Source organism: Mercenaria mercenaria, chromosome 3 (genome assembly GCF_021730395.1).
Source record: "Mercenaria mercenaria strain notata chromosome 3, MADL_Memer_1, whole genome shotgun sequence".
In the NCBI taxonomy this organism is placed as follows: Eukaryota; Metazoa; Mollusca; class Bivalvia; order Venerida; family Veneridae; genus Mercenaria; species Mercenaria mercenaria.
The window spans coordinates 27,041,304-27,062,428 of NC_069363.1; the positions used below are offsets into that span (position 1 = coordinate 27,041,304).

Consider the following 21,125-nt stretch of genomic DNA (forward strand, 5'->3'; position numbering starts at 1 on the left):
TGGACAATGTTTATGTGAAGTTACAGTAAAATATAAGCAATAGTAACAAAGATATGACAGAAAAGCAAAGGTTGCCGAAAAACATTAACCTTAAAAATAACGTAAGTCTAACACCTTGGTAACCTTAACCTTAGGTATAATAGGCCAAACCCCTGCACAATCTTTGTTTGTATGCTGAACAATGTTTATGAGAACTTACATCAAGATATAAGCAATAGTAACAAAGATATGACAGAAAAACAAAGGTTGCCGAAAAACTTTAACCTTAAAAATAACACCTTGGTGACCTTGACCTTAGGTATAATGGGCCCAGCCCCTGCACATACTTTGTTTGAATGCTGGACAATGTTTATGTTAAATTACAGTATGATATAACGATGGTAACAAAGATATGACAGAAAAACAAAGGTTGCCGAAAAACTTTAACCTTAAAAACAAGAGCTGTCTCCATAGGATGACACATGCCCCCGATGGCACTTTGAATGAATAGTTATGGCTGATGTTAGAGTTTAGGACCTTTGACCTACGGACCTGGGTCTTGCGCGTGACACATCGTCTTACTGTGCCACACATTCATGCGTAGTTATTTTAAAATCCATGCATGAATGACAAAGATATGGACCTGACATGCCCATCATTGCACTATCATGAAATATGACCTTTAGTGTCTAAATGTGACCTTGACTTTTGAGCTACGGACCTGGGTGTTGCGTACAACATGTCATCTTACTGTGGTACACATTCATGCCAAGTTATTTGAAAATCCATCCATGGATGACAAAGATATGGACCGGACACGAATGCACTATCATGAAAAATGACCTTTAACGTCTAAGTGTGACCTTGACCTTTGAGCTACGGACCTGGGTCTTGCGCGCGACACGTCGTCTTACTGTGGTACACATTCATGCCAAGTTATTTGAAAATCCATCCATGGATGACAAAGATATGGACCGTACACGAAAATTGCGGACAGACCGACAGACTGACAGACTGTTCAAAAACTATATGCCTCCCTTCGGGGGCATAAAAACCTAAGTATAACACTTTGGTGACCTTGACCTTGGGTATAATGGGCCCAGACCTGCACATACTTTGTTTGATTGCTGAACAATGTTAATGTGAAGTTACAGTAAGATATAAGCAATAGTAACAAAGAAAAACAAAGGTTGCAGAAAAACTTTAACCAAGAAACGCTCGCGCCGACACCGGGCGAGTAGAATAGCACCCCTATTCTCCGAATAGTGGAGCTAAACAATTGGACATGTTCGTTGATTGTTAGAGGTAATGAAAGAAGACAAAAATTAAAATATGTTACAGATGTGTTTATACATAAAACCTTGAATTTTCATTTATCTAGTTTTAATTGTTATATAATTAATTAATTTTTTAATCAATACAACTAATTAAAACAAAAAGTTGATGACTCCAAATAAACTGTCAACCTTCAAATGTAAACCCTGCCATTCAATATGAATATAGGCAAAAATGTTCATGATGTTTCTTAATTAACCAATTGTTGTATAACAAAGATTTGATATTCTATGATACAATTTAAACCAACTTTAAATGAACAAACAAAAGAAATATTGGCTTCCGTAAAGACAATGAGGGGTTAATTTAAAACTTGGTAACACAGTGTTTTATTACAAACATATTGTGAATTTTATTTTGTCAAATATTCAAAATATGTCTTTGAGAGGATGGCTTTAAAGACACGGACGACTTGAAGTTAAAATTTGGAAAATGCTGTATTTATAGAGCCTTTAAAATTAATATTTTGGAAAGCAAAGGACTGGGTTTTTTTAAAAGAAGTGGAGTGAAACTAGCTTTTATTACATGTTGGGACTTGCTACAACAATATGATATAAATTTACAAATTCATCAATAGTGATGACCTAGATAGACATGAAAGGAGGATGGCAAAACGTCTGAGTGAAGGTTGATTTTTACCAAAAACTGAACAAGAAAGGTAGATAATTTGAGAGAAAGTTGCTTAAGGAAGAGGATGCTATTGTTGAGATGGGATGTGTATGTTGCAGAGAATCTAGCAATCAACAGCAAAATGAAAGTCAGAGAGGCATATGTATGTCTACATGCGGTAGCACAAGAATCATTCCCGATAAAAAGGTTAGGATAACTGGGTGCACCTTCATGGAAACTGGATATCTAGTCACTACTGATTTTAATAATAAACGAATAAAGTTATTTGATACTAATTTGAAGTGCTGTTCTGTTATTGAGGTGGAGCATCGACCGTATGATATATGTGCCATCCAAAATTATCTTTATGTTACATCTCCTAGAAAGAAACTAATTCAAAAGTTTAGAGTAACATGTAAATTGGGTTTTATTCAACGAAAGCTGCTAAAGCAACTTATGATTCCTACCGAAGGCGAGTGTCGTGGAATAGTTTCGTACAACCAGGATCTCATCATCAGCCTTAAATTTCAGACACATGCAAACATGCGATTAACAGATTCTACATGGCAAGTTCAAATTATAAAATCTGATGGTACAGTAATACGCAGGTTCATGCATGATTCAGACGGTTCAGCCTTGTTCCAAGATGCCAGGTATATTGCTCTTACACCAAGTAAACATGAACTTGTTGTTTCTGAAGCAGAAGACAACCGTATCAAATGTTTAGACATTAACACAGGGGAGTTAACTTTCAACCACCAAATGGAAGATCCGAAAGGAGTAATTTGTGATAAAAGTGGCAACATATATGTTTTAGGTAGGCAGGGCGTGATAAGATGGATTTTAGCGGACAGGGAATACTCAAAAGTTTTGCTGAAAGGCACCAAAGGAATGAATTTCTCTGAATGCATTACATACTTTAAGAAAATTAACACTTTGGCAGTACCTAGAAATGAAAATAGAATAGAACTGTATAAAATAAAAAATTCCATTCATGATGGATGATGTACTGATTTTCATAAATTGAAACTTTTATTTCAAAACCTTAACGTCATCTGTGCATACATAATTTATGTTCCCGCCAAAATAAAGATAGAGCGAAATAACATAAAATATACCAATGTATAAGCTGCACACACACTTCAAAAATAAGAAGCAAAAGATACAGTTTACAGAACTAAAAATATATTCTGATATCTGTTTCACAGAGATAGTTGCTCTGAAGAAATATAGTGAGATAACTGCCATGTTTGACAATATGAGAGAATTCAATGAGAAAGTTGCCTTATTTGACAATATTTTCTATCTGTACTTTATCAAGACATGACACGGGCTGGAAAACCTGAGGAATTAAGGATTTTAATTCTTCAATTTTTTCTCCACAATTTAACATCAAGGTTTTAGTTGTGACATTATGTCCCCTTTCTAAACAAGAAAGTTATGAACACACAAAGTCAGGACTTTGAAAGAATTAACCTCACGGTATTTTTTAACATGTCAACTCAGTACTGTTCACAGCTACATCCAAAAATAATCCATTTTATGCATTTGTCAAGAATGTTTGAAGTGTAAATGGACAAACCATTTGTACTTTTTATTGTTTTTATTTCCTTACTGAATATGTGTAAAATACAAAATCACTTGTACTGCAATGTTAAAGTACTTTGTACACTATAAGTACAGACTATATCTTTATCAGATGAGTTTATAACCAGTTCATGTACATGGATTGTGTATATTTTATCTCAAAGATTGAAGAGAAATTTGCATAACTATTTGGTATTATGTTTCAATGCCTTTTAGGCCAAAAAAAAATTAATGTTTAGTTTCTCAGGCCACTGTTTGCAAAATTTAATGAGGCAGTGCAGATTTTTTTTTTATCAACGACATTGCCCGTTTTATATGGAATCCAGTGATGTACATCCATTTTTAACACACTTAAAGACATTGCATCTTATGATGATAATAATTTATAAGAACAATACCTGTTCTGAAGGTTATATTTGGGACTCAATATAATTATTCTGAGAAAATTACTCCATAATTTTATATTATTAGAATAAACAGAACACCAAACGCCTATTAATCGAGATGAACAGAGCAACCGTTCTTGACGATTTATTCATACTCACTTATTTTTGTTCTTTCATCCTCATTTTTTTGTTGAATTTTCTCTTTTCGCAAATTTCATCAATTTTTCTTTGATAAAAAATTTAGATGCGGCAGGTCAAAATCGTATGTGGCGGGGCCTGAGAAGCTAAACATTAATTTTTTTTGGCCTTAAGTCTATAGTCATGTAAATAAAATAATTTTGATATAATATATAAATAAACAGTCATGCTAATGATGCTAGTTATTCAAAATAAAGTTTTTTTGAAAAATAAACAGTTCTTCTTAGATTCTATTGCAGATTAAAAGATCTTTTATTTTCTGTATCAGCTGTGTGTAAGGTAGAATTGTACAATTTATATGGATGACTTAAATATACATTGTGTCAGTTCTGCTGAATGCTTAACCTTTAGAATTAAGACCTTTACATGACTGAGAGCATAAACCATTAAAATCTGATTATAATCAAAATGAATTGATTACACGATCAACAAAATTATCAGATTTTGTTGTCAATCAAAATATATATATATTTGAAGGGAAAACATCAATTATTGAATCTTGAGGCTTACTGTTTCTCTAGACAAAACTTTATTCTTTTTGTCATATTTTGGAGTGTCCTACCACAACTACATTTCTTTGGAACCTTTGCATTAAAGTAAAAGAAACATTTTCTCTGGTTGACATATAGACTAGCCACTAGACTGATAAATAAAGAATTTGTCAAAAAATTTAAACGTTTGTATTTTTTCTTTTATTTTATGTAATAGTGACAAATGCCAGTCTATTTTAGAAATTTTCTCAGAGAACTGAGTGTAAAATGATCATATTGGACATAGGATATAGACTGGCAATATTCACATTTTTAAAAACAAATTTTTTAAAAAAATAATACATCATAGTCTAGGAGCTAGTTTAGTGTGTTTGATGCCTTTTCTGAAAACTACATTTTTCAACTTCTTAATTTTCATTACTACTCATAACTATCCTTGTGGTTTTAACCCTGTAGGCTTCCTTTGAACAAACTTGGTAAAGGACCACTACACAATGTTACATGCCAAGTATCCTTAACTCAATGGCTTGAGGTTTCAGACAAGAAAATTATGAAAAAAATTTGCATACCAGACTATGCAGAACAAGAGAACCCCAGGGCAGGGCCAGTTTTAACACTAGGAGCATGATTTGGAAAAAAAAATTGGTAGAAGACCAAAACACAATGCTACATGCCAAATATCTAAGCTCAGGCCTTTAAAATTTTAGAACAAGAAATTGTTTTACAAATATGGCCAGCAGTTTCTGACAAGAAGACTTTTTTGTATGTGTGTGTGTGTTCGGGTTTAACGTCTTTTTCAACAATTTTTCAGTCATATAAACGACAGTGTCTAATTCCCACTACTTACACATAGGGAAAAGTAGCCCAGCCATCTCTGGGTCGTTTTTAACAGATCGGAATAATCTGAAAATCTTGGTAGAGGTTCACCAAAAGAAATTTTTTGGTGATCATTTAAAAACTGTTTCTTACAAGAAGATTTCTAAAGTATCATCTTAATATATATAGGGAAAAGTGATCGCACCACACCCCCTTGTGACTCAGTTTTATCTGAACAATATAGGTACTGGGTTACACAATGAATACTTTTGTGTGAAACCATTTTAAAATAAGTCCAGCAGTTTTTAACATGATCTTTTAAAGTTCCCACTACATACATACAAGGGGAACAAGAAACGCGGCAATGCCACGAAACCAGGTTTTCAACACTTTTCATAAGAATAAAAAAGTATACTGAATCACAGTGCACCACTTTAAAGCACAATCCTAACCCTAACCCTAACCTAACCCTAACCCTATTTTTAGTAACAATGACCCTGACCCTGATCCCAGAAACCCCAAAATCAATCCCAAGCTACAACTTTATATAAGTTTTCATTACACCAAGTTTCATGATGATAGCTCATTCCTAAGTTAGGTTATTGACCGGAAACCCTTTTTCTATTTTAAGTAACAGTGACCTTGACCTTGACCCCAGAAACACCAAAATCAATCCCAGCCTTTGTCTTGATATAAGCTACATACATACCAAGTTTTATTCAAATATCTTTACCGAAACAAAAGTTATTGACCGGAAACACTTTTTCTATTTTAAGTAACAGTGACCTTGACCTTGACCCCAGAAACCCCAAAATCAATCCCAGCCTTTGTCTTGATATAAGCTACATACATACCAAGTTTTATTCAAATATCTTTACCGAAACAAAAGTTATTGACCGGAAACATCAGTTTGACGCCGCCGCCCACCCGACCAACGACATACCCCAATCTAATAACTCGTTGAAAACCTGGTTAATAAACACTACCTCTGGTGACCATGTTTTTTACTGAATCAAAATCATTTTAATCTCTTAGTGGACCTAAGGAACATTTGTGTGAGATTATTTTAAAATGGAGCCATTAAAATCTAGTAAGAACTTCTTTAAAGTCCCCACTTTATAAATACAGGGAAAAGTTACCATGCTCCACAGTGGTCATTTTTATTTTCTCAAGGAATTGGAATAATTTGATAACTTTTGATTGAAGACCATCCAAGGAACATTTCCTTGACATTATTCTGAAAGAGAAGATTTCTGAAGTTTTTCATTTCCAATGCTATGGCAACCAGACTTCTGCATGGAATGGATTTTTTTAAACATCTTTGAAAAAAGACCCCTTAAGGAACATTCATGCCAAATTTCATCAACTTCTACCAAACAGTTTCAGCAGAGATGTCATTTGAAGAAAATGCATATGCTGACAGAATGTACGATGGATGGTAAACAAACACAACAGCTCACCTAAAGATTGGAGGACATTGCATATAAAGACTTTTTATATTCCCCCCTCCTTCCCCCCACCCACCCCTTCAGCATATAGTAACTGCAGTGTTCGTCTGTCTGTTGTTAGTCCCGAATTTGTGTCCAGTCTTTCACTTTGTCATCCATCAAGGGATTTTATTACCACTTGGCTCAAATGTTCCTCATTCTGAGACAATGTGTCATGCATAAGACCCAGACTCCTAGCTTAAAGGTAAAGGTCACACTTGGAGGTCAAAGTTCAACAGGGTGTTTATCCTTCTCAATCAGATGATGTGTCACATGCAAAACCCAGAACCCTAGATCAAAGGTCAAGGTCATACTTGGGGGTCAAAGGTCAGTGGTGTTTTTTCCTACACTGATAAAGCAATCTTAATATTACTTGGCACAAATGTATCCCATCATGAGATTATGTGTCATGCATAACACCTAGACCCCTAACCCAAAGGTAATCACACTCAGAGGTCAATGGAAATAAGTGTTTTTCCCTGTCTGATACATAACTCTGTCATCGTTGAAGCACATTAAATATCACTTAGCACAAAGTATCATATACTGAGATGAAGTCTCTTGTACAACACCCAGACCCATAGCTCAAAGGTCAATGTCACACATGGAGGTCAAACATCAGTAGTGTTTTTCCTGTCTAGTCCACAACTCTGCTGTCTTTGAAGGGATTCTAATATTACATGGCACAAATGTATCCCACAAGATGAAGATGATGTGTCATGCGCAACATCCAGACCCTTAGCCCTAAGGTGATGGTCACACTAAGAGGTCAAATGTCAATAGGTTTTTTTCCCTGCCTGGCCCATAACTCTGCCATCCATCTAGGGAATTTTTTTCACAAATGTTTTCCAGAATGAGACAACTTGTGGTGTGCAATACCCATACCCCTTGCTCAAAGCTTAAGGTCACACTGAGGTCAAAGGACAACAGGGTTTTACCTGTTCAGTCCATAATATACAGGTTATAAATCAGTAACCATTTCCATTCAAGTGAAGCAGCATGGGGGCAAGTACTTGTTCAAAGGTAGTTTCTTGTTTTACTTTCTGGGGTGGGATTCAATTGAGAAGCAGCTATGATAGTTGAGTACAGGGGATATAAATAAGTAACACTGAGTAACATAAGTTAGTTATAAACATAAGAACAAAACTAGAATTGTGTCCACAGGACACGGATGCCCATACATACTGCTTCATCCTCTAAATAGCAAAGTTTTTAGTACAGATCATCTTCACATGAAGGATGTTTGACTGAAAGTTTTAAGCAAATTGTATTCAGATAAGATATTGCATCTGAGCAACTTTGAATCCATTCCTTCAAAAAGTGGATGAGGAGTTGAACACACCAAATTTTTCATTATGGCCTATTTTGTGAAATTAATAAAGGGTCATAATTCTAAAACAAAATAGCCACAGAAAAACGTCCATTGTTTATGGTCATCTTAACATCAAGGTTCTTCATTTGTGAAACTTTCAAGAACATCCTTTCAGTAGTGTTTGAGGAGTTGAACACACAAGATTTTTCTCCGTATTCTATAATCTATATAACAAAACTTTCAAAGGGTCATAACCGTGGTAAAGTCACAGCAAAAGTCCCTTCCTTAATGGTCACCTGCACATCAAGCTTGTTCATCTGTGAAAAGTTTGAAGCAAATCAGGCTAATAGTGTGGGAGGAGTTGCACACACAAGATTTTTCTCCATATTCTATATAGCAAAACTATCAAACAACCATAACTGCGACAAAAATAGTCACAGCTGAAGTTCCTTCCTTTATAGTCATCTGCACATCAAGCTTGTTAGTCTGTGAAAGTTTGTCAAAGCAAATCAGGCTAATAGTGTTGGAGGAGTTGGACACACAAGATTTTGGGACATAAGGATGGACGGACAGCAGCAACGCTATATCCCACCCCCACATAAATGTGGGTGCATAAAAGAAAAAACATACAAAAGTTTAGAAACAGTGAATTGGAAATAAACCTGTAAAGCATAAATGATAAATGAAACATGAAACACAGACCTAAGCAATCTACTCCCAATCTGTGACTTTGTCCTGTTCATTATGCCTTAAATATATATATACATATCAAACATCAAACCATGACAAAAACATGCCATTTGAAACATCTTAACATTAATATTCACTACTAAACCATTTTAGTACATAACATCATTCTATTGTTGTAACTACATTTTTCACGAAATTACAGTTGATTTACAAATGTTTTTGTTATCAAAATTGTCATACACAGCAAAACCAGGGATCAAACTCATGAACTCCCAATTCACAGTTTTAGCTTAACCTACTGTGCTAACAGGGTTGTTACTGAAATCAGTACCTAAATATTTATTATGAATATAATCTATTTATTGTATACACCCAACTCAATAATTTGACATATACACCTACTACATTGGTTAAGCATTAGTCATTAGTTGATATTGCTGTTTCAAATTTTCCTCATTACATTTACTATGAAGGTACTGTGTTGTGTATGGACAATTTTAGGTCTTAGGCATCTCTTTATGACATACCCTTATGCCATACTGAACAAAAAATATTGGTAAAATCAATGGATGCTCCCCGAAATATGACTATTGCATATTAAAATAACAAAAGTGGAATTCACTGATTGGGCACATATAGTTTACTTATGTTGAACAATCAAAGGGCAATATCTCAATGAACTAGAATGTGTCTGTAGGACACAGGGTGTGCCCCCACTGGTACATTTGTCACAAATAAGGGGCAATAATTCAAATGTTTACAGTCTTAAGGGGGTAATATAGCCTCAACAAACATTTTATGAAAAGGATTCATTATTCTAGGCCATATGCTTTTTGAGCTATGAACATCACAAACAAAAAATCCACTATTTTGGCTATTTCATGGGCCGTTACTCTGTAATAAGTGCTAAAATTCTCAAGAAGAATGCCAAGTGTGCAAGGTCACATCATGATAAAGACTCAAGCAAGGTTTCATGAATTTACATCAAATACTTTTTGAACTAGGCACATTATTAGGTGAAAATGTGCATTTTTGACTATTTCAGGGGCCATAACTTTAAAAATAGGGGGTGCAGCCAGCCAAAAAATAAGAGGTGCGCAAGTTTATATCATGATAAAGAATCATACAAGTTTTCATCCATTTATATCATATACTTTTTGAGCTAGATGCGTCACAAGGTGAAAATGTGCATTTTTAACTATTTCAGGGGCAATAACTCTGGAAATAGGGGGCGGAGGCAGAAAAAAATACGAAGTGCGCAAGTTTGTATCATGAGAAAGACTCATGCAAGGTTTCATCCATTTATATGAAATACTTTTTGAGTTAGGTGCGTCACAAGGTGCAAATGTGCATTTTTAACTATTTTAGGGGCCATAACTCTGGGAATAGGGGGCAGATGCAGATGAAAAATAGGAGTGCGCAAGTTCATATCATGATAAAGACTCATGCAAGGTTTAATCAATTTATATTAAATACTTTTTGAGCTAGGCAGGTCACAAGGTGAAAATGTGCATTTTTGACTATTTCAGGGGCCGTAACTCTGGAAATAAGGGACGGAGCCAGACGAAAAATAGGAGGTGCGCAAGTTCATATCATGATAAAGACTCATGCAATGTTTCATCAATATATATCAAATATTTTTTGAGCTAGGCGCGTCACGAACTTCGGACGGACGGACGCACGCATGCATGGGCAAGACCAAACCTATATGCCACCATCACTCATGGGCTCATGGGGGGAGGGGGCACAAAAATCATTCCACCTAAACATGAAGAAAATATGCCCACCTCCTCTTGAGAGTGAAGCATCCTGTGAATTTTTGCTGAATTCCATTCTGACCTTGACCTTTGACCTACCAACCAGAATATGAAGACAACATGTGCATCTCCTCTTGAGAGTGACTCACGACAGCCACAGCGTGATCACAACAGCTCCTCATGAGCACTTTGTGCTCAGGTGAGCTAAAAATATTAACAGACAACCTTAATTTTAGCCCATTTCATCACCTTCCTATATAGTATGGCTAAATTCCAACCAGTGGTTGCCGATAAATACTAATACTGTTGAATAACCAAAGGGCAGTAACTCTGTGAAAAATCATCCTAACCGAACATGAAGACATTATGCCTATCTCCTCTTCATAGTGACACTTCCTATGAAGTTTTGCTAAATTCCAATCAGTAGTTGCTGAGAAATACTGCAGACAAGAATTGTACTACAGTATACTATTATTAAACAAGAGTGCCCGTCATCAAACTTGGCCAAATTCAAGGGGCATAATCCAAGACTGCCTAGGGCGATTTGGCTGATATCAAACTTGGTCGAGATATTATGCCCACAAACATTGTCAGCAAGTTTGGTGAAGATCGGATGAAAACTGTTTGACTTAGAGAGCAGACAAGGCTAAATTCACTGTTTTTCGAGTAATTCAAGGGCCATAATCCAAGAGAGCCAGGGGCAATTTGACTGGTTATCGAACTTCGCCAAGATATTATGCCCACAAATATTGTCAGCAAGTTTGGTGAAGATCCGATGAAAACTGTTCAACTTAAGAGAGCGGACAAGGCTAAATTCGCTGTTTTTGGAGTAATTCAAGGGTCATAATTCAAGAATACCTGGGGCGATTTGGCTGGTTATCAAACTTGGCTGAGATATTATGCCCACAAACATTGTCATCAAGTTTGGTGAAGATCCGATGAAAACTGTTCGACTTGGAGAGCGGACAAGGCGAAATTCGCTGTTCTTCGAGTAATTCAAGGGCCATAATCCAAGAGTGCCTGGGGCGATTTGGCTGGTTATCGAACTTGACTGAGAAATTATGCCCACAAACATTGTCATCAAGTTTGGTGAAGATCCAATGAAAACTGTTCGACTTAGACATGCTTTGGACGCCGCCTGCCCGTCTACTGCCCGACGCGGGTGTCCACATAATATGCCCGCTCTTTCAGAGACAGGCGTATAATAATTGGGGCAATAACTCTGTGAGAAATCATCCAACCAAAACATGAAGACAATAAGCATATCTCCTCTTGATAGTACAGCTTCCTATGAAGTTCCACTAAATTCCAACCCATGGCCTGATCATGAGAAACTTTGTTTCATATCAGACTTTATGTTATATAGATGTTAAATCACTTTTACATGTGAAAACTGATTATTTTGTGACTAAGCTATATGTTATGAATCAAATGATACTAAGTGGATCATTCCATGGTTAAATTCAACAGACTGTTTACAACTGTGCAAGGACATCAACAAACAATTCTATGATTGCTGGACTAGAGCTACTTGTTAAGCTAAATGGATCATAATACAACTTATTTTATGCTAACTGATGAAATACTGTGTTTTATCAGTGAGATATAATCCATATCACTCACTGCATATCACTCACTGCTTTGCCGATCTACTTGTACAATGAGTATGAATTTTAAATTATTTCCTTAAATAAGGATGAAAATTGTAGCCGCACTTTGTTTTTTATAGTGTATTTCTCGATTCAAATTATTTTACTCAATGTGAATTTCATATCGTTATGCAGCAAGAAGTAAAATAAAATGGAACTTTATGTCATGTGCGTCTTTAACGTCACAACACGTCTGACGTCATACTCGTTTATGCGCGTCTGTTTCCCACACTAAGATTAAAATTTGTTGCAAAAATGCATGTCAACAAAATTAAGCATAAAATAAAAAGAAAATTTGTTTGTTTTGAGTGAATATGGAATATATCACACTGAGAAGTGAGAAAATTTCAAATATTTTCACGAGCACGTAGCGCAAGTGAAAATGTGAACATTTTCTCAAATATCCTCTATTTCTTACATATCAGTTAGTATACTTGATCATTTGCAAGGCAAATATTTCCAAAGGTTATAACTCAAAACAGACAACAGACAAACTGAACTATTTGAGAATAAATGTGATAATCATTAAAAGATAAACATTTCAGTTTTTAATTTAATGGCCCCATAAAAATGTCTTACATCTGTACATGAGATGTACCTACTAGGGGAGGACTGAACCATTTCCACCTTATAAAGAGGGATGACTTTGATATACAAGATTTTCCAGAGGTACTCTCCTGACACACAAGAGAATACTTTACCCTGCCAATCCCATATTTTGAGTGAGTACAAGAATCTAAATGTTCCCTAAGTACATGTGCTAACTCCTAAATCCTATCTTACCAAATAAGCTAAGTCCCTCCTTTGCACTGTTGCTGGTTCCTGCCTTATAAACAGATGGGTGTGACTCTTTCTGAAATATCTGTAAGGCACTGAAAAACACAAATGATCTTATGTTTTGAATATCACCCTTTCAACAATACATCAAGTTTCTGCATTTCAAACCACTACTAACATTTCAGGTTAACTGACAAAGTACCTGTTACCATTTCTTTTTCAATCACTAAAGATCACTAGAGGGTAAGAAAATCATCTCCTGATTGAAACCCAAACAAGAGCTCCGCAAAGCAGGGCAACATACCCCTGAAGGTTTCTAGATCAAAGGAGGAAGTAAAATTTAAAGAGATTTATTTGGATGGGGGTAGGGGGATTTTATGCAGCAGCTGTGATGGCATACAAAGGCACAAGAGACTAAAGTGTGGGTAAGGAAGTAATGTTGACTCTTGCACTCTTGAAATCATCTCATGACCAACCATCCATCTTTCAAGTTTAAAATCAATACCTTAGTTATGAAGTTGTGCTCAGGATACAAAATATAAAGGACAGATCTGAACTCAATTTTTGACCTTGACCTTTGACCTACCAACCATGTTCATGTGCCCTGCTCATTATATCATCGCCACTTACCTGTATACCAATGCTGAAGTCAATACCTTGAATGGTTAAGTTAGGCTCTTGACACAAAATATGAAAGAGAGAAATGACCTTGCTGTGACCTTGACCTACAGACCTGGTTCACACACTCTGCACATCATCTCATCACCACCTATTTCTATACCAAAACTATAGTCAATATTTTAAATGGTTATTAAGTTATGTTCCAGACAAGAAAACTGAGTGATGAATTAGATCTCTGAGCTTGATTTCTGACCTACACCTACTGACCTGGTTCATGAAATCTGCATATAGTCTCATCACCACCTACCTATATACCAATTATCTTGAATGATGATTGAGTTACTCTCTGGACACAAAATATAATGGATAGATGGACAGACAAACACACCATAACATAATATGTCCACTCTTCCAAAACAGGCAAATAGTGTGAACAAAATAAAATCATTCAAAAAGAGGGCCATGATGGCCCTATATCACTCACCTGTTATCATTGCACTTGAGGACAAGAAGGTCCGCAGAAAAAATATCTAAGTCCAAAGGACCGGAACAACAAAGGGAAGAAATTTAACCAAAAAAAAAAAAAATCTTACAAGGTACAGATATGTCAAAATACACCTAAAAATTGGAGGTACCATCCATGTTGTACCACAGAAAAGTAGTCTCAGTTTTTCCCTACAGCCAACAATAAAAAAGTTTTTAAAAATAAGCTATTTATAGTAACGTAAAAGGGAAGTAATTCAAAAAAAATTATTGTAAGTGAACAAAAGAAGGATCTGTCAAATAAATCTATTGACAGAAATGAAATTTCAGATCAGTATCTTCATTAGTTACGGAGATATACCCATTTTAATTTGAAATAAAGGGAGGTAATTTGACATAAAATCAGTCCATAGTTATCTACCCTGATTGGCTCAGTCCAACTAATAACAATAATGAAATTTCAAGTAAGTCCTATAAGTACTTACTGATATAAATCCATTTTGATTACAATCAGGGGAGGTAATAAAAATTAAAATAACTCTGGAATTTATTTTTGGGATCTGATTTGCCCAGGGAAAAACCCAAAAGATTTATTTTGTTGAAGAAAATTTTGGAAGTTTGTATCAAAAAAAAACCATAAATGAAGTCTCTATATGGCTGCAAAAAGCCAAAATAGCCTTTTTTGGCCCTTTTAAAGGGGGCCAAAATTTGGAAAACCCATGAAGGAATCTGGCCATTTTTCAAAAAAGAAACCAAGTTTCTTAGGGTTGATAAAAATTGTGGCCATTTTGGTAAAACTCAAATCATAAATAAAGCTCCCTATTGTCCCAGAAAAGGGGGCCCAAAAAAAAAAATAGCTTTTTTTGGGCCCCTTTTCAGGCCCATAACTCGGGAATTTCATAATGGGATCGGGCCCAGTTCAAAAAAGGGGGGAAACCCGAGATTTTATGGTGATACAAGTTGTGGGGAAAGGGTTTTGGTTTTAAAAAAAAAATCAAAATAAAACCTTATCATGCAACAAGAAAAATTGTTATGCACAGGACGCACGGACGGGGTTAAAGGGGGTGACAAAAAAAGCCCCCTTGTAAAAAAAGTGACAGGTAAACCCAAAAAAACCATCAAATTACCCAAAAAACTCAAAAAAACATTGAAACCAATATCTCCAACTGTAAGAGAAGATAAAAAATTGGTATTACATTTTTTGGGGTTTTTTAAAATTTACATTTCTTTTTTAAAATGTTCATCAACTTGAATTCCTAAAAATTTTTTTCATTTGTTTGAGTATGTAGTGGTTGAGGGCTTTTTGAATATTTTGTTACTTTTTGGGTTTTGATCTTTTATTTTGTTTTTGTCATATAGGAAGCAGGATTTTCCATATTTTAGTTTTCGATATTTTCGGAAGCACTGAGTTCCCTTTTTCCCTTTTTTAATCAGCAATATCAATTTTTTTTTCTCAGTTTTATTGTGCACCCCCATAAAATTTTACCAAACACATTCTGTTCATTTGCAAACGTCAATAGCGTTTTGTTTGTGTGCAAGGGTTTTGGTAAAAGGAAATATATTTAAAACAGCGGGGTTTTCTGGGTAAAACCCAATAGCCATTTTTAAAGGGATTTCACTAAACTTGTCCCCTTTTTTAAATTTTTTATTAATAGTGCATGATTCACTTGATCAAACGATTTGGTCAGATCTAGAAAAAAAAGTTCCAACCTAGGAAATTTTTTATTTTTTAAAATTGAAAACCACTCATCAAAATTTATTTTGTAAAGCAGTTTCACAAAAAATAGTTTGCACAAAAACCCGATTGTGTGGAATGTAGAAATTTTTTTTTAAGAAGTTTTTTAAAATGATTAGAGACATGCCCCTTTTTGTTTAGTTTGATATCGAAGGATTAAAATTGGTCCCGTAAAAGATGCGAGGGAAAAGGGTGGGAGTTTCAACAGCTCCACCTGTTTCTTCAAATAGTCCCAGCTAAATTAATACAAAAAAAAAATAAGGGTTTTTTGATGTTTTTTCTTGTTATGCGGGAAACCAAAAAAAATACTTTCCTTATGCTGTATCATCTAAATTTATCTGACCCTCCCCGAAAAAAACATGTTTATTCTAAATTTTCCCCTTTTAAAGTCTCCTAAAACCCCAAACTCTAGGTTTTTTCACCCAAAACTTTTAAAAAGGGAAAAGAGACTAACTTTTTAAAAAAAAAAAACAAAAACATGTAACAATTTAAAAAAATTCTAAAGAACAACCCAAAGTTTTGTTTTTTCCTTTTTGTGGTGTTGCATGTCATTGTAAATTTTTGTTTATGTTTTTTTTTTTTCAATTATTATAAAATTTTTTAAATTTGCCATGTATCATGTATTCCCTTACCAAAGTTTCCCTCTGTCTTTTCTGTTCTCTGTCTGTTTTTTTTGTTTTTTTTTTAAAAAACGAAAGCCTTCCATCAGGTTTTTAGGGGAAATTTTTACTCCCTAAACAAAATTTTTGGTTTAAAGGGGTAAGTTAAGTTATGTATAAATAGTTTGTTTCAAAAAAACGGGGGTTGGTTCAAATGTAAGCAAGGGCTTTAGGCAAAACTTAGGGAAAAAAAACCTTTTCCCCCTTTCAAAGGGGGGTTTTTTCACAGTCAGAAACCCGTGACCCCAAAATCCATTGCTATAATCTCATTAATTTTATACATTTTTATTTTTATTAAATAAAAAAAATGTATTACCTGCAATAAAAAACATTTAAACTTTATGCTATTCCAAAAAAATTTTGCATTAAAGTCTCCAAAGTGAATAGCAAAGAAATTGGGGAAAAAATTGGGTTTTTTAACCAAGAAAAAAGGAACAAAAGTATGCGTATTCAATTCTGACCATGAATGCTGACCCAGAACTTCTGCTGATTTTTTCTGCTTGTTTTCTTGATGATGGTGACCATCTGACTCATGTTTCATGAAAAAACTTCCAGTTGTTTGATATTACCTGGATACAGAAAAGAAGATTTTTTCAACTGGAACATAATATTCTTCATTTTGTCTTTTTAGAGTGAACACTTAGTTTCATGAAAATCCTTCATAGAGACGAGAAAAAGAATCCAGGCTTTTTGTGACTCTGACCTTGTGCTGGCCCAACAGGATTGTTCTATTTATTGTACTTGTTGAAAACTGAAATAACTTACAGTGTAACTATTTTAACATCTAACACAGGTAGTCTTGTACCAGCTTCCTCCAGTTCAATACCAATCCTCATCTTCTCCAGGTACTTTAACAAACCTCCCATAGCACGTATCTACAATACATGAGCAAACAGATATCAACATATATTTAGAGACTGACAGACATAAATATGATAGCATCAATAATAAATTATTTGTCCTGGAACTTGCCTCTGGAATAAATAGTTATATTGTCTACATAGCTCACTAGTTACAGATGTACCTTTGTATGAGAAAGGTGTAATTTGAAACTGCCAAGTTACAGACAGCATCTACATTTAAGTGTGTACTACATACAGGTTTTAAATGGGGCAATACCAGGTCAGTGTCTTTTATCAACAATGTCAAGTCAAAACCACAAAATTCTGATGAGTCAATATAAATATTTAAACACAGGTAGTCACACTTTTGGGAGAAGAAAAAGTGATTAATATATTGTTTACACTAAATACATATGAACATCTTATTTTTACACTACATTATATAAACCACAAGTCATCTGTCACGAAAATATCATACTATAACATTAAACAAAAGTGGCAAACCGTCACAATATATGCACGTCACATCAATTTACTTTCAACTTTTAAAATACTCTACTTTGAGCAGACTCAATTTTCTCAATACTGACTAATTCAAGGGCTGTAACTACTGAAGAAAAAGGTGTTTTACTAAATTTGGCCAAGATAGTATGCTCATAAATATTCTAAGTTTGGCGAACACTGGATAAAAACTGCTCAAGTCATCTAGTAGACATAGTCGTCTTTCGCAAATTTTAACTAATTCAACGGCCTAACTCAAGAGTGACTGAGAGTATTCAGCTGATTATCAAACTTATCCGAGATACTACTGTGAAATCATTTAATTACACGGGTACAACATTTCATAATTTTTGCCAAAACATCCATTTCATTGGGACATGAATTGGTGGATTTTATCTTTTAACCATAAAATGAATGGGAATTTTACTTGTTCCTTCAGATTTTATTTTGTGGTTTGAATAGAATACATGAAAATTATTCATTTTACAGTATATATATGCCCATGAATATTGTGACCATGAATAACTGTCAACTTTTGCAATTTTAGTACTTAATTCAAAGGCTGTAACTCTAGTGCCTCTTAAGACAATCTGGCTTGATGTCGAACTTGGCAATATGCCTATAAACATTGTGACCCAGTTTGGTGAACACTGGATAAGAACTGTCCAAGTTAGACAGCAGACACTACATTTTCATAACTTCGAGAAATTCAAGAGCAATGACTCAAGAGACTTGGAGAACTCGGTTAACAATCTTGGCAGAGATCTTATACTAATAAACATTAGGACCATGTTTGGAGAACACTGGATAAGAACTACTCAAGTTGGCGAGCACATACTGTCACATTAACAAGTTTTTAGTAATTCATGGGCCATAACTCCAGACTCTGAAACAATCCAGTTAGTTATCAAACTTGGTTGAGATATTATATCCAGAAACATTATGACCAAGTTTGGTGAACATTGGGCAACAACTGCTCAAGTTAGAGAGCAAACAACCGAAGACACAGTCTGTCTGCCTTCCGAAACAGATCACATGATATGTCCTTTTTCAGGTGTATAAAAAGATGAAAATATTTCAAATGTTACCATGCAGACATTTTCAAATGGAATCAGTGAAGAAATATACATCGTTCTCTCTGCATCTACATAATGATCAGGTATAGAGGGTAGATCCATGGATATCACTCGTCTTTTACAGATCTCTGTTGCTGAAATATATCAACAAAAATAATAAAATATGAAACTGAAAAGCAAATCTGGGTATATTTTTGGCTGCAGCTTGTAAATGTGATTCTTAGACTCTGACAAATATGGAAGGCACATTTAAGTAGGTAGAAAATATTTTAAACATATTATAACTCGACTTAGCTTTTTATGCTTTATTTCCATTTTGGTATGCATATATGGGATATATTTTTGTACTGGATTGTGTCTTTCAAAGTATGTTCTGAAAATCCTAGATACTAAAATGATCATCTACAGCTAGGTTGAAAATCATCTGCTGCTGTATTTAGGCCTCAAATAGATCATCCCTTATATGTATTAGATAAATGGAAGGGCAGTTATAATGCCTAAATTAAACAGACCAAACAACTAGAAGTTACCTCCCTTCAAACAGTAAACCAGACTGATGTACTTACAGAAATCTATGCTTGGAAGAAACTGTAGCATTGGACAGTTGTCATCAGCTGACACATTTACATTGGTTACCTCTAATGCTGAAAAAATAAACATCACACATCAAGAGCATATAAAAACTATAGTAAACAGTAAGAAGTATGATTAATAAGAAGGCCTAAAAAAAATTCTTTGTTTCCAGTAACATCCTCAAAAAAATTAGGGTAGGTAGGTCAACCAAAACTGCTAAATGTTAAATCATAGTTATTTCTTTTTTTGTTTAGAATTAAATCCAGCAACAGTCTATTATGCTTTATTTTATAACAACTGAAATAGACTGTTCGATGGGTCAGTGCAACACGGTTGTAACTCATTTTTTGAAAACTTTACAGGAGAAGCAAAAAATATTTTTGTATTCAAATGATGTTATGAAAAATAATACAATCTATATTATTTTTATCAAATAACAGTAATAACTACAATACTATGAGAAAAAATGTCCAAAAAATGTTCACTGAGGAGTTATTTGAAAGTTTTCCAGTTATGACCGTGTTGCGCTGAAATGTGTGGAAATTTTGTCAAAAACTTGGTGCAACAAGGTCGTAACTAAATGATAACAAATAATTTATTGAAGATAATTCATAACAGAGATGTTTATTCAAAAGACTATTAATTCAATATCTTTAAGCATATCCATTTATCTTTTTCTGTGCTTTCATTGACTGTTTTACTAGCAAAAATGTCAAAAAAAACGTATAATATGTAGAAATAAAAATACACTACTACAAAAACACATTTTAAATTATTTAAAAGTATTTTACAGTAAAAAGACAATAAGAGCTTGACTTGGTCCAAGATATTTGCATATTTTACTGAATGTAGGTGCTGAGAGTTTTAGTATTCAATGTTATTTCAGTAAATGGACAATAAGAGCTTGACTGGTCAAAAGTACTTGAATATTTTACTGAATATAGGCACTGGGAGCCTTTATGGTCAAACTTATTTCATTATTTTACAGTAAATTGACAATAGAAGCTTGACTGGTACAAAATATTTACATATTTTACTGAATATAGGCACTGAGAGCTTTTATGGTCAAAGTTATTTCAGTATTTACAGTAAATGGACAATAAGGGCTTGACTGGTCCAAGGTACTTGAATATTTTACAGTATGTAGACACTGAGTGTCTTTAAAGTACAAGATATCTGCATATTTTATAGAATATAGGCATTATGAGCCTTTAAGGTCTAAGGTATTTGAATATGTCTGTGTTTAGTTATTAGATTTTCATCAAGAAATATGCACTGGTCCTGCAGCATAAATAATGCATGCAACAGGAGCACAATACTATTCTGCAAAAGAACATGTGCATGCTTCTTGATACAAGTCTAAAAGTCTTTTTATTACATAAAAAATCTACACTTAAACAATTATCAATGGTATAAATTTGCTCTTTAGCTGGAGTAAAACTGAAAATGTCACAATTAAAGAACATGATAAACACAACAACACAGTCACATGAAACTAACATCAAAAATGATGCCATACACCTGATATGAAATTTGAATGTCAGTATGGTCTGTTCCTGGAA

At 34.4% G+C, this 21,125-nt stretch overlaps 1 protein-coding gene across 1 annotated transcript in view; it reads right to left on the reverse strand.

Annotated features, from left to right (window-relative positions):
- Positions 1 to 21,125, reverse strand: part of LOC123525869 (mutS protein homolog 5-like) — a 74,879-nt gene that overhangs the window by 33,995 nt on the left and 19,759 nt on the right. Inside the window, 5 exon segments of the mRNA XM_053539637.1 lie at positions 8,903 to 8,948; positions 13,080 to 13,168; positions 17,337 to 17,446; positions 19,003 to 19,124; positions 19,557 to 19,634. Of these exon segments, the coding sequence (XP_053395612.1) occupies positions 8,903 to 8,948; positions 13,080 to 13,168; positions 17,337 to 17,446; positions 19,003 to 19,124; positions 19,557 to 19,634 (445 nt within the window).